Source organism: Tachysurus fulvidraco, chromosome 23 (assembly GCF_022655615.1).
Source record: "Tachysurus fulvidraco isolate hzauxx_2018 chromosome 23, HZAU_PFXX_2.0, whole genome shotgun sequence".
In the NCBI taxonomy this organism is placed as follows: domain Eukaryota; kingdom Metazoa; phylum Chordata; class Actinopteri; order Siluriformes; family Bagridae; genus Tachysurus; species Tachysurus fulvidraco.
In genome coordinates this window covers 13086697-13113465 of record NC_062540.1, presented here as the reverse complement: position 1 = coordinate 13113465, position 26769 = coordinate 13086697, and the positions used below count along the sequence as shown (strand labels likewise).

The window sequence follows — 26769 nt, the reverse complement described above, 5'->3', positions numbered from 1 at the left end:
ACTCTAGCTTTCACTAGAGCCCTGAAAACAGAAGTGGGACTGATCAATCCTGTCTTCTCTATTTTGTTTCTTCGACTCATATAGATGGCCATTTTTGCCTCTCCAACAATAAAATTGATCAGTTCCCATTTCTGTTTTTCTCTTTTTTTTATACCCAGCCCCAAAGAAAGAAAGAAAGAAAGAAAGAAAGAAAGAAAGAAAGAAAGAAAGAAAGAAAGAAAGAAAGAAAGAAAGAAAGAAAGAAAGAAAGAAAGAAAGAAAGAAAGAAAGAAAGAAAGAAAGAAAGAAACTAAGAAACTCAGTCTTCCAGGCAGCCATTAGGATTAATTACATTTGCGTTCATCTGTTCCCTGCAGATGCTCTTGCTTCAGCTTCTTTTCAAGGCATCAGCAATCAAGAGCTCGCTGTGCTTCTTACACCCTATAATCTGCTCCAGCTTGTTTGGAGGTTATTTTCAGAAAGTGAGACTGCACATCCTCAAAAGCTTTTAGAGTGTGACCTCACAGCAGCAAGGCCAAAAGCCTAAATACTGTTGCCTGCCTAAACTTGTCCATCTTCCTGACGTCAGAAAAATACAGAGAAAAGCAATCTGAAAGGGAGGAGATGGTATATTAGCCAGCAGTCAATCTGTGAGAAAGGACTTCTGGGTATGATGCACGATGGAGGAATACTTAACATCTGCTCCATTTTAAATTTCAGTATGAAAATCCCATCAAGTCGCAGTGACTGAATTGGTTTGAAGAGGTTTTTTAGGAATTGGTTGTAAGTTTTTAACTATAAAGATGCAACTTTTTTTGAACAAGTAGTCATAATTTATAGACGGTAAGCAAAGTTAAATGGAAAACAAGAGTGAAACTAGAGAGATTGCTGCCTATCTGATGCCTGAAGCCTATTTGATTAACCAAAATGTCACTTCTATCTGCTGCTAAAGGAAAGCTTAGATTGGTGCTGATTAAAACTTGACATTTATACTCTGCCATTGTCAGACAATTTAACTTAGACAGTCTAATATTTATACAATAAAATTGTATATTATGAGGCAATCAGCATCGTTGCCACACAGCTCCAGGGCCTCAGGTTTGAGCCCACTTCTCAAAAACATACAGCTGGATTTGCGATGCTAAATTGTTTCTAGGTATGAATGAGTGTGTGGATGCTGGTTTGCATGGTGTCCTGGAATGGACTGGAGTATTATATCCAGTCGTATACACGGTGTTCTCAGGATAGGCTTTGTATCCACAACCCAGGATAACACAGTTACAGAAGATGAATGAAAAGGATTTTTTTAATAATATATTGTTATGCATATTCATACTGTATATAATGCATATGATATTTATTATCAAAGACATATAATAAAGCTCATTTATAACAGTGTCACAAATGCTGTAGTAGTCATTCTACAGTATTTCTTATCATTCAGAAATTCCCCTCTCTTACTATATGCTCGTTTTAAATTCCAGCATGATTATACTTGCATAGTCTCACCGTTGGCTTGTGCATTGTGCAATGTTCCTTAGCATTAAGGTTTGCGCACCAACATATTACCTCATATACACATGCACCACTGCACACAGGACAGTCATCTCACGTTTCCAAGCTCCAGCCAGTCCATAGTGGTAGATTCCATTCTGGCTATCGAACCCAAGTGGTGTGCAACAGCAACCTTACATACTGACTATTCTTAGGCTGTTTAGAGTTTACTGTATTTTCCACCCTGCCTCCTCCGTTAAACTGCCTACCTACTGTAATGCCTAAAGTTTGCAGCAGCATGCCGCTCCTGACATTCATCATTTATTCAGATGCTGAACATTAATAGCAAATGGCATGCCGCCTAACCCACTGGTAGGATATCCTCTCATTCATTAATGAAAATGTCATTTCCTGGCCTGGGTGCCTGTCAAATGGACAAGGTCAAGGTCAAAGCTTTAGAGTTCTGAGGGCATTTTGTAACTGTATTTAGTCTGAGCCTCCAGCACATGTGCTGTGTGTGTGTGTGTGTGTGTGTGTGTGTGTGTGTGTGTGTGTGTGTGTGTGTGTGTGTGTGTGTGTGTGTGTGTGTGTGTGTGTGTGTGTGTCAACAGCAGTATACACTTGAGAATAGCAAACCTAAAAAAAACTAGTGATAGAGAACCAAACAACAGCTAGAGAGCTAAAATGAAATGTCTTTGATAAAGAGATGTGTGTTAAGAGTGTCAGTCTGACAGTCTGAAATGAGTAATAAATAGTGACTGTTACTTATTACAGTGCGATATAAGGAATGCATGATGTGGAGCTCTAAAAAAAGGTTATCTTCCCCAGTGAGACTCGCCGTCACGTTGACACTCACTATCTCACTTTTTCAGACAGTAATCTGTATGCAGATGGCTCCGGGTTTGTGCTCATCACCATGGCAATGGAGCTGAAATATGTATTCGTATGCCGACTACATGGGGAGGACAACAGAAAGAAAGCTAAGCGTCGCTGTCTGCGAGCAGTGCTGCCTTCTGTGCATCTTCTCTTTCCAACTGATTTGATGGGTCGAATATTTTATAGCCAACAAGCTGTGCATCATGCATGCTGAACAGCAGAAGTGGACAGAATACTGGAGACCTGCCCCAATAAGGCATAACCCACAGACAGTCTATGGCATCAGCACTGACTATGGGTTAACCCAGACAAGCACACCTCCCCCTTTGTCACATCCCCTCCTCTGCCCAACACCCCCTTCACACCCCCGGCTTGCTTCTATTTACCTCTCGCCTAATCCTAAGCATCTCTCTCTCTCTCTCTCTGTCTCTCTCTCTCTTTCACACACACACACACTCTCTGTTCTATCCTCCTCCTTCACATTCAGAGCGAGCAGGCTGCAACACGACCCACACTGCCTGCTATGTGATCTCTTGGAAAACATCATTTCGTGTCTTTCTGTGCTGTCTGATGATGCTGAACCCTTATTTACATTGTGATTTGACAGGCGGGGAAAGATGCCTTCACAACAACCCTGACTCCTTTCTCTTCCTTATGCTCCCCCCACCCTTCATCTCGCCTTCCCCTTGACCCTTTCCTGTCTCCCCTCTCCTTTTCCCCTTTCCTGGAATCCCCTGTTCTCCCTCTTACCTCTCACCCCCTTGACAATGTTCTCATGTGTTCACTGGCTTCAGCCTTTCCTTGCCTTGCTTTCCTCTGCCTTAGTCACTTGGGGTCAAAACTGTCCATCCAGCTGCATGTGTCCAGATCATCACACCGTGGACTGCACCGATCGAGGGCTCACCCGATTACCAGACTCCTTCCCTCTGGACACACGGAGGCTTCTTTTGTCCAATAACTGGATTCCTGGGATCCCCTCAGATTTCTTAGTGCTCTACAGTGATCTGGTGTACCTGGACTTGCGGAATAACACTCTGACCAGGCTGGAGCCAGGGACTCTGACCAGCTCCTCCAGGCTTGTCTACTTGGACCTGGGAAGCAACAACTTAACCGAGATCCCCTCTGGAATTTTTGGAGAATCACGCAGCCTGATCAAGCTTCGTCTGGGTCACAACCCCTTTCTGAGCATGGTGAGCGAGGGGGCATTTTCGGGCCTCACTTCCTTACGAGAGCTGGAGATGGAGAAGAATGGCCTCTCTGGCCTAGATGTCAGAGTGCTAAGCCAGCTGCCTTCCTTGAGAGTAATACGTCTAGATGGTAACCCTTGGGTGTGCAATTGTCATTTTGCCAAATTGTTTTTCTGGCTGAATGAAAATCGACACAAGCTCTCAACTGGTAAGTTTTTTGATATTGTCTATTCACAATTTGACATCAAATTTAAAAGACGTCATAGGCATTTCGAGATCCATTCAGCATAAATAACTAGGAGACAATTTTCCATGCCTTTTCAGATATTTGATTTAATGCTTATATTTATATAATCATCATTCATGAGTTCATGAGTATAAATCTGTTGTCAGTGTTCTCAGTGAAAATATTTAAGAGATGAGACTTGTGGCATGACATAGCACTGACTAGAACTCACTTAAATAATACATGAATATGGCAAACACGCTGGCATTGCAGACAAATTCCAACATGCTACATTTTCATTCATGTGCACAATTTAAAAACATACAGTGTGCAATTATACAAATACCCAGATTTTTCCCTACTGTTGTCCAAATGTATATATATATATGTATATGTCTGTGTGAGAAAGTCTGAACCGGAAGCTACTTTAGACATGAAAACCCTAGATTGTTGATCACCAGTTCCGTATAATTGAGGTCAGGCAGTATCAGGTGTGGGTTTAAGGTCTTTCTGTTTCTTAGAGATGACCTGACAACGTAGACTGTGTAAGGCGATAAAGACTGACATTCACTTTCTTTTTTCATGTTTTTTTTCCTGTGTTGGTTCTTTAACTTATCGCATGAAATCTGGATTATGTAATTGAACTACCACAACCTAGTACATGAAATCATTACGGCTGAAACTCTCCCGAGTCAGTTTAATAGTTTTTTAATGTGCTCCTTAATTAGATCTTGATGTCAGTATCATTACTTTACTCATTTGTAATTTACTGAGTGTAATTTACTGTAAACTGTAATAACTGTCTCTGTGCCTGAGACAGCATGCACTTTAATATGTAAATCGTGATCCTTTTTGTGAGATTGGTCTTTAAATCATTTTGTACATTTCTTATTCGATCGTTTCCTTTCAATAGATCCATGCGTTACAGCTAACTATTAATAGTGAATGGGAATGAAAATGTCAGCTAAAAATAGGAGTCACAAAGTAACAATAGGAGTAACAAAAGGAGCAGTCGGTTCTTTCTGTGCAGCGGTACAAGATTACACAGATTAATATGAAACTATTCAAATAAGCTCCATGAGATACAGTCCAAATATAATCTTAAAGTAATCTAGAATGCACTTTTAAGTAATATTTTTAGCAAATATTATGTGTTTTGTTTTTAGCTGTGGAGTTTTGTAATTAGCAGCTTACCAGGTTTGTGTTTAACATTTTATCCAACACTATTATCGTTTACTTGTTTGGACAAAAAAAAAACAGAAAATAATATAACTCCTTTATTAACACCCGGGAGTTGCATTCAGTGCTGAGTTACGCACATGAAATGAGAATTGAATCCCCAGATTGTACACATTAGTGTTCATAAAACAATTATAATAACACATCTAAGGTTAATTCAGAGAGAGAACTGTCTCTGTAATGTGAGAACTGCACATTACGATTACGTGACTTTGCGGTATGGTCTACCTACATCTTTTTTATTTGCTGCTCTGTTTACATCCACAGCATTTTGCTATTGCACTTTATTCATTACAAAGCTGTGCACTAGTAACTGCTACACTGTCTTGTGTCAACTATTGTATTTTACTGTACAGTCTTGCATTGTTTGTATTACTCTCTTGTAATTCTGTGATTTCTAACGCACCACGCTTCTGGAGAAACCTTGTTTTATTCATTTTACTGAGTACTCAAAATAGTTGAAATGACAATACAAGCTTCTTGACTTGATATTATGTGCACAACTAATGTTCTGTTGGAACGTGATAGAAAACAATGCTACTTAATAGGGTGTACTGTATCAAGTGCTATTTTTTTCCACTGCTGATTTCCAGCTGCGGCTTCTCTGGGAACTAAACAATATATTTTTCGCAGTATGCTGTATTGTCTAAGAGTTACTCAGTATTCATTTTATGTTCGGTGGACTGTTGTATGAAAGAATATCGCACTCACAATCGTGCTGTTGTACCAAATATCATTCCTCATTCAGCCTACAGCCTCAAGCCTATGAACAAATCCTAGTCCAGCTGATGTTCTTATCAATGTTTGTGTCATGATGAGTCAAAGGTGAATGAGGATCCAAATGCAGTAAAGAGATTTAATGACCAAAACAAGGAAACAGGCACACAGACAGGCAGGCAAAACAAGACCGAACACAGAGCTGACAGGAAACAGGAACATGGAAGTGAACAAACAACATACTACACCAAATAACGACTAACACCGGGGAAGTGGATAAACAGAGTAGATATAGTGAACAAGAACCAATCACAAGGCTCATTACAGCTTGTGCTTGTGTGATATTACAAAATTACTGTAGTTAAATCTAACAAGACAGAATACTCTTTAAATCTGTAGCCCAATATTCCTGATCCGTACTGCCAAATATTAAGAAATTAGTTCATCTTACTAAAGGAATTATTAACAAAAATTAAAACTTAAACCAACTCGGACAACTTTGCCGACCATCATAAAAATTAATATAGACAGAGATTTCATCTATTTTGATGACTTGAGGTGTCTGCGATTCTTACAGTACATTCAAATGTTGGCACATTCAGTGAGCTGCCATTTTTGGAGTAAATCTTCACTCTAGTTGATTTAGGTCATTAGGCACAGCCTTTTCAGTACAGGCTTAATTAAGTGGGGAAAAAGCAATTTTAGGGGGCCACAATGTTAGTTACCTCTTTTAATTGTTGTGTAATTGCCATGCAATTGTTTCTTTGTGTGTGTGTGTGTGTGTGTGTGTGTGTGTGTGTGTGTGTGTGTGTGTGTGTGTGTGTGTGTGTGTGTGTGTGTGTGTGTGTGTGTGTGTGTGTGTTATTTTTTGCATGCAGCTTTGTAAAGGATTTCTACAAAAGGTTGCTTTTCAGGAAGCATCTGCAAACCTTGAAAAGTTTGATTGATAATTAGACATGCCATTGTTGTGTGTACAGGAAGCAGAGCACTAATTCCATTATCAGTGTTGATGAAATAGTATAATGTTATTTATGTCTGTACTTTTGAGAGTCACAAACAGCTGGAACCAAATTCCCCGTGTGTGTTAACACACTTGGCCAATAAACCCGATTCTGATTCTGATTCTGATTAAATGTCGCCCAATCTGCACATCTTTCCTGCTCAGTAGAAAATCTTTTATTCACTGGCAGTTGGAGTCAGGTAAAGGAAACTATAAGAGTTATTTGACTAACTGCTCTGGCATTTTTATTTAAGTTTATTAAGTTTATTAATTTTAATTAAGTTAATAAGACCAAAATCTGTTACACAGTGCTGATACTGGAGACTACATAAATGTTCCAGAAAAAAACAACAACATAAAGCTCCACCATACCAGCAAACTCCTGACCAATTAGATTTGAGAATTCATCAGAATTGTGTTGTATAAACTGAAATAAAATGTGCACATGTGCAAATGTGTTTCTCTGCCGGTGTAGAACTACAGCTTCAAATATGTGATTCTTCATTGAAGCAACAAAGCTTTCTAGATTGCAGTCGTCCTCAGATTTTACCTAAAGTATGAATTATCTAACAAGTTAAAAGCATTTTTGATCGAACGTGTGTTTGTGTATTTGCATACTTTGAGGTAGCTGCTGTGTAAGGCAGTTGTAATCTTCCAGGACCTACATAAGACTGACAGAGTGTGTGGAACTGAGAGGATGAGTATGAAGGCTGAAGTCACTGAATCTCTTGTGTATGGAAAAGCCCTTCTGGTTTTACTGACTCACACAGACTCATTTCCACACTCCATGATGTTGTCTGACTTCTGCCAAAGACACTATGTCAATCACAGTGGTGTCTCTGTCATTATAGGCTGTGCAATGCATAAACACATATAATGAGGCCGCAGCTAATTTCGACAGTATTGTCACTGCCGTGCCTGTGCTGACATTAGCAGACATTAACACAAAAACAAGCAAAATTTAATATTCGGTGGAGCATGCAAATCTTTTTCCACAGATTGAGGCCATGACATGTCATGAGATGCCAAAGACAAAGTACATGAGTACTTAGCTGGAATTGGAAAAACTGCAAGTTGCATCTCACATCTTGCAAAATCGAGCCTTTTTGATCATCTAGTTTTTAAGGTCTTGAACTACCAATCAGAAGGTTGTGAGATTGAATCCCTGGTCTACTAAGCTGCCACTACTGGGTCCCTTTAAAACCTTTAACTTTCAATTACTCAGTTGTAAGAATTGAGATAAAATGTAAGTTGCTCTGGATTGCCATTAATGTCCCAGTACTGTGAATCTGCTTTGACTGATCCTTTGATCAAGGCCCTTAACCCAACTGCTTAGTTGTTTAAACACAAGTCACTCTGCATACGGGCACCTGCCACATACCTATCTACTTTACAAACCTACCATATGTCTCGCAAGCCTGCATTACGTCTGTTTAATTCTTCTTTTTAAAAATGAATCAGAAGAATTTAGTTCACAGCGTCTCATCTGAGCCTTTTAATATTTAACAAGGTTGGAATCACTTGTGGTGGATCACGGTCTTCTCCTCAATGCTAAACACTTCCTGCTCCTTCTTTGCTCTCATTTAGTTTATGATTTGCCTCAGGATTTAACAGGGTTTCAGATCACAGAGACTGAATTGGCCATTGCAGAACACGAGTTTGTATACCTCAGAACTTTTTTGTTCTGCACTGCATTCTGTGGGTTGGTTTCACAAAGGATATTATTACTGCTACCATTCTTAACTGCTTGTTCTGACTGCGGCGTCTCACCGTTTTAAATCTTCACCAATCCTCTCAACTCTGCAGTAAAACTCTAAAACTCTTTGAGGCCTGTTCTGCTGCTCTTAACATCCTCCACACTGTGTGGGGGTTCTGTACGCTCATGCTTCCAGTTCCTGCCAGATTTTCAACTACTTTAGGATTTGAAACTTTTTTTGCTTTGTTTTGTTCATTTTACTGTCGATTAGCATTTACACAGATGTGAAAGAAGTCATGGGAGGATTGTGACTGTAAACAGGAAGAAGAAGGAGCAATGACACTGTATTGACAGCACTCTTTAAACCATCACTGTATGTTTACTTTTCCCCCACAAAGTCCATTTCAGTGTGAATATGATTCATCAGGAAAATGGTTAGCAGTGTGGCCGTGTTACGTAGGAGATGTTCCACTTTAATTCTATCATCTGTCATTGTTGAAAGGAGATTAAAGTCATTTCTATGAAAACAGAGGCCAACCACTTACATCTTACTGCTGTGTAATAGGCCTTAACTGATTTATAGTAATATTATTTAAAATGGTGAAAAAATGCACTATTCATGCAATAATCATATACTGTAGTGTACGGTAAGGTTCTTTATCACCTGAACCTATAATAAATGTGTCAGAGCACATGAACTCAGTACAGTGCTGCTGCGATGCAGGATATTCAGTGGTTGGAAAGAACATCTGTATCAATCTGTGTTTACAGTAATGAACAGTGTTAAACTCTTTCCTGTTAAATCAGTCACAATCTTTCAGCAAACTAGTCTTATCCAAGGCCTTAAAATGTACACTATTAAGCGTAGCTACATTGTACCTTCAAATGCATCTGCCTTTATGTACATACACACATAATCTTAATATATACATTTTGATATAATGTGAAATTGGACATTCCATTAATTTTCATATCATGTATATTAAAATATAAAGCAAAAAAAGACCTTTCCTAACTGTGACATTTGTTTTTTATAGACTTATTTTAGACTTATTTAGTGTTGTTGCTAGCAGGGTATAGAAATGTATTCAATTTTGAAAAAAACAATCTTAAATTTTCAATAAAATCTTCCGTATTTAAAATTACAATATTTATTACAATGAATGAAATGCTAAATTAATAAATAAAAATAAAAGATATAAAAAATATTTTCTTTAACAAATGTGTCCTGATTAATGTGCTATTATTATTATTATTATTATTATTATTATTATTATTATTATTATTATTATTATTATTATTATTATTGGTATTGTTAAAATCCAATAAAATATATTTAAAATACTTATATTGCTTTAAGAAGGGTTTTGAACTTATATAATTATTTTCATTAATATTTGTCATATACAGTTCACCCACTTTTTGTTATTAATAAAACTCTACTTTCAACACAACGAATGTCTTTGTTGGTATAAAATATATTTTTCTGTCAGTGATTAGTTACGTATCTCTGTACCACTGCAGGACTGGAGGGAATGGAGTGCTCGCTTCCAGTGGATGGACGGCAGATCTCTCTGAACCTGCTTTCTGAGGAGAGCTTCCGGGAATGTCAGGGAGTATTGACCCTTAAAGACTATCTCATTGTTATTTTCTCTGGGATCTGTATATCAGTAGCTGCCATTATTGCCAGCTTCTTCTTGGCCTCCATCATTCACTGCTTCCAGAGACTTAAAGACAAGAGGACAGATGAGGAGGAAGGGGACGAGTGAGCTTCAGCTATTCTTCAGAGACTTGTCCTAGACAGATTTACTAATACTGCACCTCAGCTTGGATGACGGATGGAGCGCCATGTGTCCATGTATCAAGTCCCCAGATTAATATAATGGAGTGAGTAAGGTGAGGCTGAACAAGCCACATTATGCCCAGTGACTCACAACCTCCGTGAATGATGCAAAATATCAGAGCACTTTTATACTTGAATACAAATGACTCAACCAAGCCTTAAAAAGTAAACTGTTCTAGTAACAACACTGCATAAATATGTACAAGCTTCCTGTATTCAGGCTGTTATAAGTAACTGAGGTACTGAGCAAAATCATTCACAGCATATTAACAAGGACTTAAATCAGCAAGGTATTGAATAGTTCTGTTATTTATTTATTTATTTGTTTGTTTGTTTTGCTAATGTGGAATTGAATCACACTGAGAACTAGTAAGGTTAATGAACTTGCACTTTAAGATAGATGATATATTGCACATAATCCCAGTAAGCCATAAAGTAGGCTGTCATATTGACTCAGGTCACCAAAGAGTTTCCTAGAAATTAGTATTTTGTTACAGAGCCTGGGTGGGTGTGGGATTGAGATATGCATACTAAAGCTCTCATCACTGATGTTGTAAATGGAATTTACAAATTGCTCACAACTGCTTAGATATGCATGCTTCCCATTTACAAGATGATGTCTTTACTGTACTGTATATTTCAAGTGTAACCAGGGGACAACCAGCAATTTAGTCAAAATGTTGAGAATGAAACTACGAAATTAATTACAACACTTTCCCTTTTTTTTTACTTTGTGTACAATTAAATAAATCGTGACGCCAAACTATAAAACAATTTACTGCTTATTTTCCTTATACAGGCAAAAGTCACAAATAAAAGTCTGAATCGTACAAGACCCAACAAAAAAGTAGTATTTATTGAGATTTAGACTCTGTTGGGTAGTTTAACACTGATAGTTTGAAGATTTAGCAAAACCATTGGGACTGGTTCAGTAAAAAAATACACAGGTTTATTAACAAGTATTTACATGTAATAACAAGTCATTATGTACATTTAAAAAGAAGCCAACAAAAAAAAAAAGTAAGACATTGTATCAGGGATTGAATATGATCTCATATCTGGAAGACAGAAAGACTCTTAATGCATGATCTCAAAGAAGTTTGCTTTACCTGCAAAGAAGTTCATGCAAATTAAAGAGTTTAAGAAAATTGTTTTCTTCTCTGTGCAGAATTCAGCTACATGTTGTAGTTTTGTGCATGCACTTTTCTCAGAATTAAAAAAGTACTCATTTTGTCACTCCCACACAACCTGATGCGCAGTTTGTCATAAAATAATGAACTGTGATTAAAATAATAATAATAATAATAATAATAATAAGATGCCATTGTAATTATACTACAATTTAAAGACATAAATAGACCAATCAATGTAATAGAAGATACATTTTCTGAGAGAAGACCGACGGAATGAGAGGTGTACATCTGCAGTGTGTAGGAGGAGTACTGTTACAGCACATTTACAGTAGCAACAACAATCTGGTTGCACATCTTTGATCAGAAAAAGTAACGTGATAGAGAAAATAGCTCGATTTATATCATATTTGCACGTTTGACATTTTATCTTTGATTACTCATGTTACTCGTAATCGCACCGTTCTTCTTTCCATCTTCATTCATTCCCCTGTTTAGTATATTATTAAAAAAAATCTATAAAATACATTACGTTTGCATTTACATTAGACCAGCATTACAAATGTCAGCACAAGTCTATGGAAAACAAAACAAATAACAAATGACATCTAAAAAAAGGAGTAATTAATATATATATATATATATATATATATATATATATATATATATATATATATATATATATATATATATATATATATATGAGAGAGAGAGCGAGAGAGAGAGAGATAGACTGTGTGGATGGAGGGTGACCCAGGCAGCACATCAGTGGTCTGTGTGCTTCAAAGCAACCTGACAGAGCACACTTTCAGCTCCAGGGCATGACGAAGCGAACAAGCTTCAGCCAGACCTTCAAACAAAGCCATGTCTAGATGGAGCTTTTTTACAAACATGATTTTCAACAAATGTGAGATAAAAGCACTGCCATTATTATTAACTATTTATTTCTGCCCTCACGTCCCGAGGCAGGTAGTGAGATGAGTCAGGAAAGTATATACAGATACCAGGACGCTTATTGGTTGATTTCTTCCTGTCGCCATGGTTACATGGTTGTGGGCCAAATGTGTTGAGGAAAGATGCAGTCACTGAGGCACATGGTTTGTAGATTTGCATTGTCATGTGTCTCACTTCGCATTCACGCCATGCCAGACTGACAGAAGATGCATGCATTTTCAAAAAGAAAGAAATAAAAATGCTCACTGAGTGCTTGTATCTCAATGCAGCCATTTAAAGACAAGTATAGAGATGTAAGCTTGAATGAGATTGGCACAGGCTGCAGACCATATGATTGACACGTCTCTGAGTTAAAGCATGTTCTATTATCAATAAAAACAGTAAAAACAACCGAGCTAAAAAACACAGAGCTACTAATAATAGTGAGAATCTCATTTTTAGTTATTATAGTCTCTTAAATGCACCAACCCAGGTAATGAGTCTGACTGACCAGTGATACCAGTGTAAACGGATACCAGCAAGAATTACCGTGAACATAGGGATTAGATCACTGATCTGCAAGCATCTGACTCATTATCGACACCCTGAGAAGGAAACCCGGATCCCTTTGAATAACAGCAATGTGACCTTGCTTCCTGTGTTCATCTCTTGTTACTGACACAGACGATGCTGCATTTACACGGGTTGTGAAAGGACATCCCTCTGCTCTGGCGTAAACAAGCGGAAAACCAAATGCTTTATATTAAAATTAACAGCATGTTACAAAATATATCATACCAACGCCTTATAAAATAAAATAACACACTATTTTTTTCTGCAATCAAATATACAATGAAAAGCATGTAATTACACAGGTCAACAGATCATCAAATATCAGAACGAGGGAAAATGTGATCTCATTGTGTTTTTGATTGTTGGTGCCAGAGGGCTAGTTTGTGTACTGGAGAATTTTTCATGCACAATAGTGTGAATGGTGTGAAAAGCAACAACAACAAAGTACAGTATGGACAGAAAGGTTTATGCTGACAGGAAGGTTGCTGTAATTCAAATTACCATTTGATAAAACTGTCATGAGCAATAAACTCAGAACACACACACAAAAAAAACAAACTTTGAGGTAGGTGGACTACAACAAATGACCACATCAGACTCCATTCCATTCTGTCAACCAAGAGCAGGAATCACATGCGCTCAATGAAATTGGACAGCTGATAACTGGAAAAAATACCAGCAACAAAGATCTGGTTGAGCATCTTTTACTTAAAAAAAAAAACAAAACAGTAATGTGTGGGTGAAAATATAGCATTTTTGCACATTGACATTTTATCTTTTATTCTACATATTGCTCATAATCACAGCATTATGGTTGCACCGAAACTGGAGAGCTGAAGATGGGGGAAATGCCAGACGATGTTTTTAATCCAATCTTCATTGCACTGCTGCCATTTAATCAGATAACTACATGAATATCCAGGGATACATAAATGTAATTTCTGATTAATATGCACAGTTATAATGCTTTTTTCCGTTCCCAAATCTCAAGTATGAAGATCCTTAAAAAACAGTTCCACAGGTTGAAATACCCACTAAGTGTAAAAAGAGGTTGAGCCACCACAAGCTGGCAGAACTGTGTCTTGGAAATGAAGTAATAAACACCATTCTTCCAAATAATATTCCCTGTGTGTGTTTTGGTCATGGTTTCATATATTTGTGTAAAAAAAAAAATTATTTGACATTCAAATGATTTGTGTCAGATTCATTTGCCCTGTGAATGGGGCAATGTTATCATTATAGAGGTCGCTCTCTTAATCATAGAAATACCTTATTATAGGACAAAGTCAGAATATCTTTCTATTGATGCTTCACTTTTAAAGGGACAAGGGGACCTACACCATTGCAGTAAAATACCCCCAGGGCATAAAGAGAGTCTGTGATTTTTCCTTTCATTTGATACAAGTCTATAAATATGCCATGTAATAGAGGATTTTTCTTGCAGGCACAGTTTTAGGTAGAGCCATTTTGGAAAGCTAGAAAACTTTATCAAGTATTTTAAGCTTTTTTGAGATATAGGCTATAAATATGAGCTATAAATATGTGGTGTGTTTTGTAGCCTATAAGCAATACGTTATTGGGAAAAATAACTCGCCTGTTCAGTTTAGGATCAGATGCAGGTTTATTGCCAGGTACTGTAGGGTCCACATTTACAGGAATGATAGAGAAGAATCATAAATATAGGAAACAAAGTTTATAAAAGTTGAGAGAGAGAGAGAGAGAGAGAGAGAGAGAGAGAGAGAGAGAGAGAGAGAGAGAGAGAGAGAGAGAGAGAGAGTATGATTAATATGAAATGTATGATTATGAGAGAGATGGGGAGGAGGCAGAGCGTGTACTGCTCCTCTCTTCTGTCCAGATGTGGAGATCTGTAAGACTGAGCTGAACAGATGGCTCTTTTCGCCTCTGAACCTATGCTGTGGAATATGTGGTGGCACATGACCAGTCAGTACGTTGTACAGCACCACATGTCCTGGATTTATTGCTGAGCATTCTCTCTAAAAGCAGTAATTGTATTTGTAAGATTCATCATACTACGAGGCACACATAGTGTCTGTTTGCATTTGAAATGCATGTGGGTTGTTAGGAAAAATGTGGCCTCTGTTAGGAGATTATACTGTGGCATCTGGATGGATCACTGTGGTTAAGTGTTTACGGTTACAAATTTAGATCACACTGTAAAGCATGTAAGTTGAGTCACGAGTTAAAGGTCACAACGAACGTACAGATGCACATAAGAGACCGGAAATTCAGATTTATTTTGGATGATGATCATTACAATAGCTTACACACACATCAGCATATTTCTCATTTAGCACTGAATAAAGACCCAGTAGTTTTCCATCAGCCATCTGTTCCCCTTTTTTCTCCAAATAATAATATCTTTATTAATCCATGTCTGGTTTAAAAGAAATAAATCCTGCATTAACTGCTAATTGATCATTTAAAACACACACACACACACACACACACACACACACACACACACACACACACACACACACACACACACACACACACACACACACACACAAATGTCATTTTTGTGCAATTGCGCCACGATATGTACAACACTGGAACTGCACATCTAGTCAAAATATTATGTTTTAGTAATAACATACTAGTCATCATGTGATTTGCTTTATTTCTAATAATCTTTGCCCAATTTCTATTGAATGTTATATTGTGTTTATTCTGTCTTACTGCTTATTTTATTCCATTGTGATCTGTTTAAGCTTTTGTGGCGTCAATGATAACCTTTAGGCTTCCAGACGCTAGATGGCCACAATCACAATCACGTGTTTTGGAGGCGTGGTGTTTTGTTTTGACACGTGACCGGAAGTGCTTAGCAACGATGGAGCCTCTGTCATTCCAGGAAGCTTGTGTAGACGTGACATGTACTAACGGATAAACACGCGTAATACCGGGCACTACGATGCTCACGGACAGCTTTGACAGTAGACGTTTTGTGAAAGTGAAAGGCAGATTCTGGTGACGTTTAACACGTCGTTTAAGGTGGTTTTATGTCAGTGTTTACAAAGTTGCTGGTTGTTTGCTAACTATGCTAGCCATGCTAGCTAGCTGCTGGGCTAAGTTCAGTCTCAGTACAGCGTCTCTCAGTGTCTCAGGGTCACGGCGGTGATAGTATACAAGTTATTTCAGTTTCGTTTTCTGTCTCTTTTGAACACTGTAAACGTTTAAAACTCTCTTTAAGATGTGAAAACGAATAGCGAACAAACGAACGCAAAACCGCTGTCGTTCCGGATTGTTTTTGTTTTGTTAACAAGGACGGATTTTCTGCTCCTTTCTCAGTTACACACGTTGTTTGGACTGAAAACTAAACCGAAATCTTTTCGGTTAAACTGTCTGCAGGACCGTTCGATCATGCTCGTCCAATACGATGGTAAGTAAAGGTTAGGGTTTCTTTTTCCAAAATACTGTCTTTATCTTGTATATCTGTCCTCCGATCTGTTAGAAAAAGCAGGGTTTGTTTTTGTCAGGCTTGTGATTATTTGTCACATGTCATGTGGACTTTTTGTTTGCACACAATTTCTCATAGAGAATGTAGGGATGTGGTAGCCTAGTGGTTAAGGTGCTGGGTTACTAATCGGAAGGTTGTGAGTTTGAATCCCACGTCCACCAGGCTGCCACTGCTGTGCCCCTGAGCAAGACTCCTGAGCATGGCCCTTAACCCTCTGTTGTATAAAATGAGATAAAGATGTAAGTCGCTCTGGATATCACACACTTACAACACCCTCACTAAAACTGACACTTATCCATACTTGACTTCAAGACTCCAAGTTGGGAAAGAATGTACTTTCTGATCATTATTTGCCTTTATTTATATAACGTGCACAGCTTGTCTTTCTGTGACATTTTGCACACAACACTGCTTGGTCGGTGTGAGGGTCTGAGCATTAGGTCTCAGCTGGTACCATGCGTTCTGATAAAGAAGTGGAATCTGTGCCTCCGCTTTATTTGTTCAGATCTGACTGATAGTTATGTGGTACATCGTTATGTTATTTATTAAGTAATCGTGACCGTTGCTATGGTGCTCATCTGATTGGACGACAGTGTAGGATACAGAAAATTCAAGCGAAACCTGTTGACAGAATAAATCTCGCTTAATATCTGACATTCAAAACATTCCTATTCGCACAGTTTACCATTAAAAGATCTTCACTGTAGTATCTGACATGGATAATAAAAGTCTATTATTAGGATCATTTCAAACAGTGTGATGAATGAAAGACAGAGAAATAATATAAATGTTTATCGTATTTCATATATGCTGTATGTTTTTATGTAACTACAAAAAAACATAAATAAGCAGGTACAGAAATGAAAGTGACAGTGATTGAATGTGTGTGTATACAAACACACCTCCTTACACACCAATCTATTAAATGGTCTAATATTTGGGTCGTATTGTTTTTTCTTATTTCTTATTTCACATCTCTGAGTCACATTAAATCATGTTTCCTGTTTGCTAGACTTCAAATGCCTGGAGTGAGCATATATTGTAAAGCCTCTATCCAAGGTCATCAAGGATCCCCTGCCACTTCTCCCTCTCACCATGTTAGAGGGACTTGTTGCCTGGGTACTTAACACATACCTGGGCAAATATGTCAGCAACCTTAACACTGACCAGCTCTCCGTTGCTCTTCTCAAAGGTATGAGTCCTGAATACATACACTTTTGTGACATGTTGCTTGTGTCTGTATCTGAAATGATGAAGTAGATCAAATGGTTTTCATGTATATGTTCCAGGAGCAGTAGAGCTCGAGAATCTTCCTTTAAGGAAAGATGCTCTCCGAGAGTTTGATCTGCCCTTTGAGGTCAAAGCAGGTGAGGGTTTACTTACTTTTAGTAAGGTTATAAATATGCAGCTGATTTATATGAAGGCATAATATTTGCTACAGTTTAGATTGTGATCTGTGATATCAGTAATAGATGTGGGACAATGCAGACACAGAAAACCTTTTTTAAATCAGGGATTTGACTTTTGTTGTTTGGAAATATTAACAAGCATTTGCTACAAACAGGGGTTTAGGGAGCAGGTAGCATCACTGCCTAACAGGTTCAGGTCCTCTGGTTTGATCCTGAGCTTGGGCTACTGTGGACTTTTGCCTGTTCTCCCTCTGTCTGTGTTAGAGTCTTCTGCTTCCTCAACATCCCCAAAGAAAATACTAATAGATGGATTAACTATGCTAAAATGCGAATAATTGTGAATCCCCAAAGCATGAAATCACCGAAACAACATGTATACTGTCGTAACACTTGTTTTCTTATTTTGTCCAGGCTTCATTGGGAAGATTGTGCTTCAGATCCCCTTCTATCGCCCTCATAGTGATCCATGGGTCATCTCCATGTCTCAACTGAACCTTATTATTGGCCCTGTCCGTCCCCAGGAATACGACGAGGCACGAGAAAAGGAAGCAGAGCGAGAGCAGAAGAAACGGTTGCTCAAAGCTTTAGAGGACAAGTGGAAGGTAGGGAACGTTAATGCTGTAACTAATTGCAAAGCAACCAGTTTACCTGCCTGCTAAAAGAAGAAAAAATTGTTGCAATCTGTCTGTCATTTAGAGTGAACGTGAGCAGAAGGGAGAGTCTTACTGGTACTCAGTCACAGCATCTGTGGTTACCAGGATAGTGGAGAATATTGAGGTAACCTTCCCCCCAACCCAATATCATGTTTGTTGCGAGTTTCAGTAAATTGACAATTAAATACGAATGTGAGCTCTATGGCCTTTCAATGTTTTTCTAGCTGAATATTCAAGGTGTGCACCTAAGGTTTGAGGATGACCGCTCTAACACAGAAAAGCCCTTTGCCTTTGGAGTATGTATTAAGAATGTATCAGCGCAGAACTCCTCTAAAGAACCGGTGAGATTAATAAACATAATTGATATACAAACAATCATTCGGCTCCACAGATCCAATTAACATTACAATTTCCTGCTCATAGACTCAGAAGCTTATGCGGCAGAAGCAGCTAGAGATAGAGGAGTTTAGTGTGTACTGGGACACACAGTGTACAATGATCGGGGATCTTCCTCTGGCTGAAATACAGGTAAAGTGTCTGCATTACCTGGGATTCTATGATGCTGAAGTAATTTTGCTATAAGAAATCTTGCTGATTTAAAGATGGTTCTCTAATATAAAGTGAACGCTGTTTCGTCACACTTCTTTTAATTCCCATATAGGAAGCTATGACCACGTGTATGCAGAGCAGGGAACATCAGTACATATTTGAGCCAGTGTGTGCATCTGTTCTGCTGAGGAGAAATGCCTCAAAAGAACCGTTACGATCCCGCAACACCCCTCGCATCGAAGGCCACGTGCAGCTGGAGCCACTCTCACTGCACCTTTCTCAGGTACTATGTGACGCACAATGTGACACTTGTTAACAACCCTTTCTATAAAAGGTCTATATGGGTGATTTCTGTTAAATCTGTTCTACAGGTTCAGTATCAGCAGATTATGACTTTTCTCAAGGAGCTGGACAGGCGAGAGAGAGAGATGCTTTTCCGCAAGTGGAGACCTAGAGTTCCTGTTTCAGAAAAGTAAGGCATAAAATATTTCAATAAATAAATGCAACCATTATGGTCTGTTTTTTTTTTGTAGCATTATAAAAGGTGGCGTGTTTATTACAGCTGCCGGCAGTGGTGGATGTTTGCCATCAGTGCTAACCTGGAAGAGATCAGAGAGAAGAAGAGGAGGAATAACTGGGACTTTGCACTTCAGCGAGCCCACGATGCTCAGCTTTACACAAAACTTTATGAACAGAGGCTTAAAGGATTTACTCCGAGTCTACAGGAGGAGGTAAAATTCCCTAAACAGCTGTAGGGATTGAAGTGTTGGAAGGAGTACAATAAGAGAATTGCTCTTAAATTGCCTTTAAATCTAAATTAGGAGGAGGAGGAGGAGGATGATAATAACATTAATAATAGTTTTGGATGGTACAGAAGTGAGGTGGGTTGTTTTGTCTCTCATAAACAGAGTGAACTTGAAAGGATTGAAGAGGAACAGACCCTGGAGGAGTTGCAGATTCTCAGGGAAATCATTCATGAATCGTTACGAAAGCAGGAGGAAATTGCAGAGGTAAACGTTTTGCTATGACTTTTTTTTCTATGCTCAAAAGGCATCAACATCTGAACAAAGATGCAAAGTGTATAACAATAGCACTCTTCTCTATCAGCAGCTTCTGTGTGAGAGACAGAAACATTTCTGTGCATCAGTAATCAGTTACTGTTATTATCTTTTTTTTTTAATTTTCTGTTTCCTTTATCCTGTTTTCAGAATTTAAGAGAGCCCATGTCAGAGCCAGCAGTTTCTTCACCTTCTGGTTCTATTCCAAGAAGTGGCAGTTCTGGTATGATTCAGTACCTGCAGTCTTGGTTTCCTGGTTGGGGTGGTTGGTATGGAGGTGCTGAGAGAGGGCCTGATGGTCAGCCTGTGACAGATGAGCTCATGCCAGCAAGTAGCCAATGGGAAATGCTGGGTGAGTTGTGATGTGTTTATGATTTTATATATATATAAATGGATGATCTAAAACATAATATATTTCCATTTTTTTATATCATGGTTGTCTGTCCAGTAGCACGGTGTAAATTTAATCTGAATCACTGCCATCCCCAGCTGAACCAGATGACCTCTTTGACGCATTGGAAGACTCTCAATCACTGAATACGTTTACCCGAAGAGACCATCTGTTTGCACGGCTGGATTTCTTCTTAGAGAAAGCAACCGTCACACTTTTCCAGGAGGACAAGTTGAATCGTTTATCCAATGAGAGTGGTGTAATTCAGTTGGAGTTTTCAGGTGCAGTAATTTTAACATAACAATGTATTTTTTTCAGCAAGACAACCTTATTATTATTATAATAAAAAGACAACCAAATATCTATTTGTCCTTAAGCTGAATACTTTGTTTTTCGCTTCGCAGGTGTAAAGATTGGTGTTGAGTCTCTGCCTCGCTCAGAGTCCTCTTTACTGTCTGTAAAGCTTGGGGGGCTGTTTCTCAGAGACCTCACTACACTGGGGTCTATTTTCCCTTTCTTGGTGTCACCAAAACCGGTAAAGGTCTCTTAACTTCTCATTATTATTTTTCCTTTCAATTTAAAATGTTAAGCGGTTTAATTGTCCCACAAAATCTCTTTATTACTAGAGCAATATTGCTGTCACTGTCAATCAGCCGTTTGGGCAGAATAGCAGCACAGACAGAAGCAGCACCGGTGAGTGTTTTCTGGAGAGGGAAAATCTAACAGTTTGGTTATTTTTAAACAAATCACTGGGCTCCCAAATGACTCAATAGAAAAGGGTTTGACCTATTTTCAAAGATTTCAAGTAATTGATAATAAAAGTCCCGCAAAAGTATACTTGAGATATGACATTGTTCTGTATAAACAGATTATACGCAGATTTTTGCCTTATATTGAGTCATTGTTTACTTTTAGCCTTTAATTTTAGGGAATTATTCTGCGAAATCCAACATTTGGTAAATTTTCGTATACACTTTACACTTTATTTAGCATCTGACATGGAATCTTCTGCATCACCTGTCTTTGAGATGATCTACGAACGTATGCCAAAAGGCAGGTTTGAGAGGAGGTTGGAGGTCAATACCAGTCCTCTTAATATCATTTACAATCCCCAAGCCATCAAGAAAGTGGCTGACTTTTTCTACAAAGGCAGAGTTCATACATCAGGTATTGAATTAACTCTCAATTATTAGACCTTTCACCCTTAGTCACCACATGATTTGTTTAATATTTTGATGGTTACTGATTTTTTTTGTGTTTTTTGTTTTTTCAGGGTTTGGATATCAGTCAGAGTTAGAGTTGAGAGTGGCTGATGCAGTAAGGAGACAGTACAACAAGCTCAAAATACAGACCAAAGCTGAAATCCGGCAGACCATAGACCAGCTGTTAGTCGGAGAGTTCATAGTAAGACATTTTAGCGTGCACTATTATTTCTTTGAGAATAAGTTGATAAGACTTTTAGATGAAAGATTTTTTCTTTTTTACCACAGGAAAATAGTAAGAGATGGACAATGAGATTGGATATTTGCGCACCTCAGGTCATCTTTCCTGATGACTTTCAGTCCGAAGACCCCATGCTAGTGATTGTTGATCTCGGTCGCATCCTTCTTACCAATTCCCAAGGTGATAAGTACAGAATTGTGTTCATTGGACTACGGGGACGTTTCTGTTGAGTGTTTCTGCTTATTTTATAACAATTCTTCATAGCTAAATATATGCCTCTGTTTTCTTCTTGTGCTTCTAGAAGATCTGAAAACAAAGTCCAAAGTGTCAGAAGAAGAGGAGTTCAGTGATGAGGAATTCCAGACACCTCCTGGGTCTCCCCCTCCTGAACCAGAGACAGAGTATAAAGGGCAGGACCACTGTAGCCTTAAATCAATAGAGGAGGTTGAGCTCTTTGGCAGGAATCTGTATGAGAAGTATTCTTTATCGTTTAATGACTTGCAGATCATGGTCGGTCGCTACAAAGACAACTGGAAGCATCTACAAGAGAATGAAGTGGGGCCTACTCATGTAGTGGAGAAATTCAATGTGCTTTTACAGCTGGAGCAGAGACTGCGTTACACCTCAGATCCTCAGCTTCCTGGTGCAGTTCTCTCAGGTACCTTACCAGACCTCAAAATACACATCAACCTAGAGAAAATGACTGCATTGAGAAGCTGCTTGGCTAGACTGGATAGTCCAAGTGCAGATGAGGCTTATATGGGAGAGACCATCAAGTCACCAGAACCTTTAACTCTGCGACACGAAAAGATTTTTGAGAAGGAGGACAGTCAATGTCAGCTCCAGGAGTCTGACAAAAATCTCACTAAGAGTGTAATGACTCTGGAGCAACACACACGTGAGGTGCTTGTTGAGTCTAGGCTTCTCCTGGCAGAATTCAACATCAACTACATGCAGCTTGGAGTTGAAGTTGAAGGGCAGTATATATCTGTCCTCAAAGTGTTTGGAACAAACGCACATTTTGTGAAACGACCTTATGACGCTGAGGTTTCCCTCACAGTCCATGGACTTCTTCTGGTGGACACATTGCAAACATACGGTTCTGATTTTGATCTGCTTGTGGCATCCCATAAGCACCTCAGTTTTGATGTGCCCACTGGCAGTCTAAGAGAGAGCCATCCTACATCGCCAGTATCACAAGATGAGAAGTCTCCTGAGAAAATATCATCACTCAGCCCTTTTCTTATTGATCAGGAGGCCCTCATTAAACTAGAGTACCAGTTTGTCAGCTCAGAGTGTCCATCAATGAATTTAGAAAGCTCTCTACAGGTAACTACCATGCAAGTTAACAATTTGGACATTATTCTCAACCCTGAAACTATTGTAAACCTGCTCAGATTTCTTCAGAAATCATTTCCTAAAGAAGAAACTACGTGGACTCCATTAACACCGCAGATGACAGCACTGCCCAATGAACAGGTCCATGAGGAAAATTATCAGTCTACTTATGATCAGAATAAGGAGCTAACTGTAGAGATCCATAGGTTAAATCTGCTACTTTTGCGAACCGTTTCGTCTGGAAATGCCATTGGCGGTGAAAAGCGGGGCATGAAAATTGCCACAGCCAGTATAAATGGGACAAAAGTCAACATATCAATGGGAAGTCGACTGGATGTCAATGGCTCCCTAGGATGTATTCAGCTTGTAGATTTGACTCAAGAAGGTGGAAAAGGTCAATTTGTGGTCAGTATTGGAAATTTAGAAGATAGTTCCTCTGAAGAATGTGCAGGATTTACTTGTTCTGCATTAACGCCTACATCCGAGGCTTTAAATTTCCACTTTTTGGAAAAGTCTCAAGGAGAATGCTCTCTGGAACTTCATATGGCTTCCCTGCACTACAATCACTCGGCTAAGTTCTTGAAAGAGCTCAGTCTTTCTGCCAACGAGGTAGAAGACAACTTTCGTTCCATGCTAAAGACTGCTGCCACAAAAGTTTCAAATGTCCTGGTTACCAAAACAGCAGAATACAGTGGTATGGTGTCTCTCTTTGAGACCCCATCCAAGAAAGCCAGATCTCAGAGTATGTGCAATTTTACACTGGAATTTGAAGACAATAATGACCCTGCAGATCTTGAGACAGAACCAAGTGTGGACTCCTTTTTTGTCAAGCTTATCCTAAATGTCAGTATAGAATCACCTGTTGTGTCCATTCCTAGGAAACCTGGTCACCCAGAGCTTCTTGTTGGTCACCTTGGCAGCATTGCCATTCAGAACTTTGTTGCAGGGCAAGACTCCGAGCAGGGGAAATTGCAGGTTGAGGTAAAGGATATAAGGCTCTATTCAGTCAACACAAGTCACCTGGTCCTGAGGAAAGGGCCCAATTCTAGTCAATCTCCCTCCCACAAGGCTGTGTTCAACCTAGACGAGCCGCAGTTCACGCGCCATGATTTCTTTGAATATCTAAGTCGTGGAAAAGGTGAGCAAGTGTATATATATAGATTAACCTCTTTTCAGCTTCATTCTGGGATCATGTTTGTTCACTTATGTTATGACATTATTAAAAAAATCAATAAATAAAATTTTACATGTTGGCCAAGATTCAGTAGCTGATTATTAAGCTTTTTCTGCTGTTGGAGAATAATGAGTAGCCATGGATTTTACTGCCCAGTGTTTACCCTCCATTCTCTGTTTCAGCCTTTCATATTTTGAAAGACACCACTATCCAGTTAACACTTGAGAAGGTCCCTGTTGTTGAAGTCACACAGTTCTCCGTTCTTGAACCATACCACAGTACAGGCATTCTTAGAGTTGAGGGCAAATTTGTAAATGCTGTTCAGGTAAGAAATTCTTAAAAATAATAATAATAATAAAGAACAGTATAGCTGTTTTTCTGTAAAGGTCACATTTCTCATGTTTTTTTTTTTTTCCTTTTAGGTTTTTCTTTGTAAACATGTTTATGAGCAGCTCCTCCAGACTCTAGATAATCTCTCTTTAATCGAGGATGAAAAAGCAACAGCTCGTCAGCCTCCAACCCCACCACCCCCTACACCTTCCTCATCCAAACCACATCGTTTTCCTGACCTTCAGGGTGGGTTGTTCCCCCGAGATCCCTCCCTCGCCTTGTCTTACTCTTCAAAATCATCCTCCCTCTCAACTCTTCTTCCTCTTCAGGATCACAGCTCTTCTGGCAAGCCTCCCTCTTTCACCCAGGTCAGTGCAACTTTTAAGGTGTCTGAGCTCCAGGTGCAGCTGAGCGCAGATCTTAGCCAAGGGTCACAGGATCTGGTTAGTCTACGATTCCAAGACCTGGAAGGAGATTTCACTAAAGACCATCCTCACACTCTGTCAATCCAACTGACCCTTCACTCTCTGCTTATGGAAGACCTTTTGGATCAAAATCCTGAATCAAAGCACAAGCACCTTATGGTTTCCAGAGGTGCCCCCAAGCCATCTACCTTCAACCTTAAAGAATACCTTTCCCAGTCATGCCCGACAGCATCTAGTGCTATGTACCCAGAAATGCCACGCTCACTACCAGCCCATATGGAAGAAGCACAGAACGTCTTCCAGTTTTACCAGAGGCACCCCAGTACACCTGTATCCAGTCGGAAACGTAATAAGGACTCCGAATGTCCCAGCACACCTCCCCCATCTCCTTCTCGCAATACACAATCCCCTCACTCTCTGCCAGACTTAGATGACTCCTTGGTTCACATCAACGTGCTTCTGGTCGACAGACGACATCCTGAGTTTCAGACACGCTACGGCAGCATCGGTCGTAGTGTAGATGTGGACTTCAACTGTCTAGATGTTCTCATCACACTGCAAACCTGGGTTGTTATTCTGGACTTCTTTGGCATTGGTTCTACTGCAAACAACCATGCTGTGAAAGTGCCTAGCATGTCTCCCGAATCCAAGCCTGGACACACTGCTCCTTCGGATTTAACAGACATGTTTCCTGAGGCTAACGAAGACGAATCATTGGAGAAAGTCAACACTAAACTGGACCTGAAGGTAGAAAATTAGTTACGAATGTCATGCAGTTGTGTTTGTAAAATGGAAAATAAATGTGAGCATTTTTAATGAGGCTTCATTCTTCTGTCCCAGGTTCATTCTTTGTCTCTAGTGTTGAATAAAAAGACCAATGAGCTTGCTAAGGCTAGTGTGTCAAAATTGTTTACGCACTTAGAAATGATTGGTAAGTTTAGTTATCTAACTAAAAGCATTAATTAGCTCTATTTATCTGACTTTTCTGTTTTTAATATAATTATTTTGCTTGCTTTACATTATTTTAGAGGGGGATCTTGCCTTGCAAGGAAGTCTGGGTAGCCTGTCACTAAGTGACCTGACCTCACACGGAGATCTGTACAGGGAACGCTTCACAACACGGGGTGGAGAGGCACTCATTTTCAACATACTCAAGTAATTTATTTCTACATTCTGCAATTCACTGTATTTATTTTTATTAGAATGTTCTAATCATGGTTTTTTGTGTAGGTATGGAGAACCTGACCCATTCCTGGTACGGGAGTGTGATATAAAGGTTTCTTTGCAGATGGCTTCAGTGCAATATGTACACACGCAGCGTTTCCAAACTGAGGTGGTGGCTTTCATCCAGCACTTCACCCAATTACAGGATGTTCTAGGCAGGCAGAGAGCGGCCGTGGAGGGTCAGGCGGTAAGCAAGCCTTTTTTTTTTTCATTCCTTGTTTGTTTTCTGTTAACCTTTGGACAATGTATGCTTGAATGGTTTATTTAGTGCCCTTAACCTTTGACCAATGATATTTTGTCTGTCAAAATGGCATTCTAATGCATGTTAATGCAACCTCTGTTTTCCTCCGACGGAGAATAAAAAATATTGAACGTTTTATTGAACACATTTTTTATTGATATCG

The 26769-nt window shown here is 39.0% G+C and overlaps 2 protein-coding genes across 9 annotated transcripts in view; both read left to right on the top strand.

Annotated features, from left to right (window-relative positions):
• Nucleotides 1-2437: 2437 nt before the first annotated feature.
• On the top strand, nucleotides 2438-11326 carry lrrc38a (leucine rich repeat containing 38a). Its single transcript, XM_027170318.2, has 2 exons — nucleotides 2438-3744; nucleotides 9939-11326. The coding sequence occupies exons 1-2, from the start codon at nucleotides 3117-3119 to the stop codon at nucleotides 10181-10183; spliced, it is 873 nt and encodes a 290-aa protein (XP_027026119.1). The 5' UTR covers nucleotides 2438-3116; the 3' UTR covers nucleotides 10184-11326.
• Nucleotides 11327-15731: 4405 nt separating this feature from the next.
• vps13d (vacuolar protein sorting 13 homolog D) overlaps nucleotides 15732-26769 on the top strand; it is a 41430-nt gene continuing 30392 nt past the window's right edge. For 4 of the 8 annotated variants that reach the window (XR_007139333.1, XM_047807597.1, XM_047807595.1 and 1 more), the window contains exons 1-24: nucleotides 15732-16293; nucleotides 17384-17563; nucleotides 17661-17738; nucleotides 18192-18382; nucleotides 18477-18557; nucleotides 18658-18774; nucleotides 18857-18961; nucleotides 19095-19265; nucleotides 19354-19454; nucleotides 19545-19713; nucleotides 19891-19992; nucleotides 20191-20392; nucleotides 20530-20712; nucleotides 20836-20966; nucleotides 21058-21124; nucleotides 21422-21598; nucleotides 21705-21835; nucleotides 21922-22054; nucleotides 22176-24350; nucleotides 24569-24711; nucleotides 24809-25888; nucleotides 25982-26072; nucleotides 26170-26296; nucleotides 26372-26552. Coding sequence is in view for 7 of the 8 variants with exons in the window: in XM_047807597.1 (XP_047663553.1) it covers nucleotides 17467-17563; nucleotides 17661-17738; nucleotides 18192-18382; nucleotides 18477-18557; nucleotides 18658-18774; nucleotides 18857-18961; nucleotides 19095-19265; nucleotides 19354-19454; nucleotides 19545-19713; nucleotides 19891-19992; nucleotides 20191-20392; nucleotides 20530-20712; nucleotides 20836-20966; nucleotides 21058-21124; nucleotides 21422-21598; nucleotides 21705-21835; nucleotides 21922-22054; nucleotides 22176-24350; nucleotides 24569-24711; nucleotides 24809-25888; nucleotides 25982-26072; nucleotides 26170-26296; nucleotides 26372-26552 (6033 nt within the window). In the remaining variant the exon portion in view is untranslated. The remainder of the gene's footprint in view (nucleotides 16294-17383; nucleotides 17564-17660; nucleotides 17739-18191; nucleotides 18383-18476; nucleotides 18558-18657; nucleotides 18775-18856; nucleotides 18962-19094; nucleotides 19266-19353; nucleotides 19455-19544; nucleotides 19714-19890; nucleotides 19993-20190; nucleotides 20393-20529; nucleotides 20713-20835; nucleotides 20967-21057; nucleotides 21125-21421; nucleotides 21599-21704; nucleotides 21836-21921; nucleotides 22055-22175; nucleotides 24351-24568; nucleotides 24712-24808; nucleotides 25889-25981; nucleotides 26073-26169; nucleotides 26297-26371; nucleotides 26553-26769) is intronic. The other 4 variants (XM_047807598.1, XM_047807599.1, XM_027170739.2 and 1 more) reach the window with 3 other exon arrangements.

Bases quoted from the DNA above. Each gene is read 5' to 3' on its own strand.
- lrrc38a (XM_027170318.2), top strand. From the start codon at position 3,117: ATGTTCTCATGTGTTCACTGGCTTCAGCCTTTCCTTGCCTTGCTTTCC. The intron at 3,745-9,938 runs GTAAGTTTTTTG...GTACCACTGCAG, and splicing joins TCGACACAAGCTCTCAACTG to GACTGGAGGGAATGGAGTGC.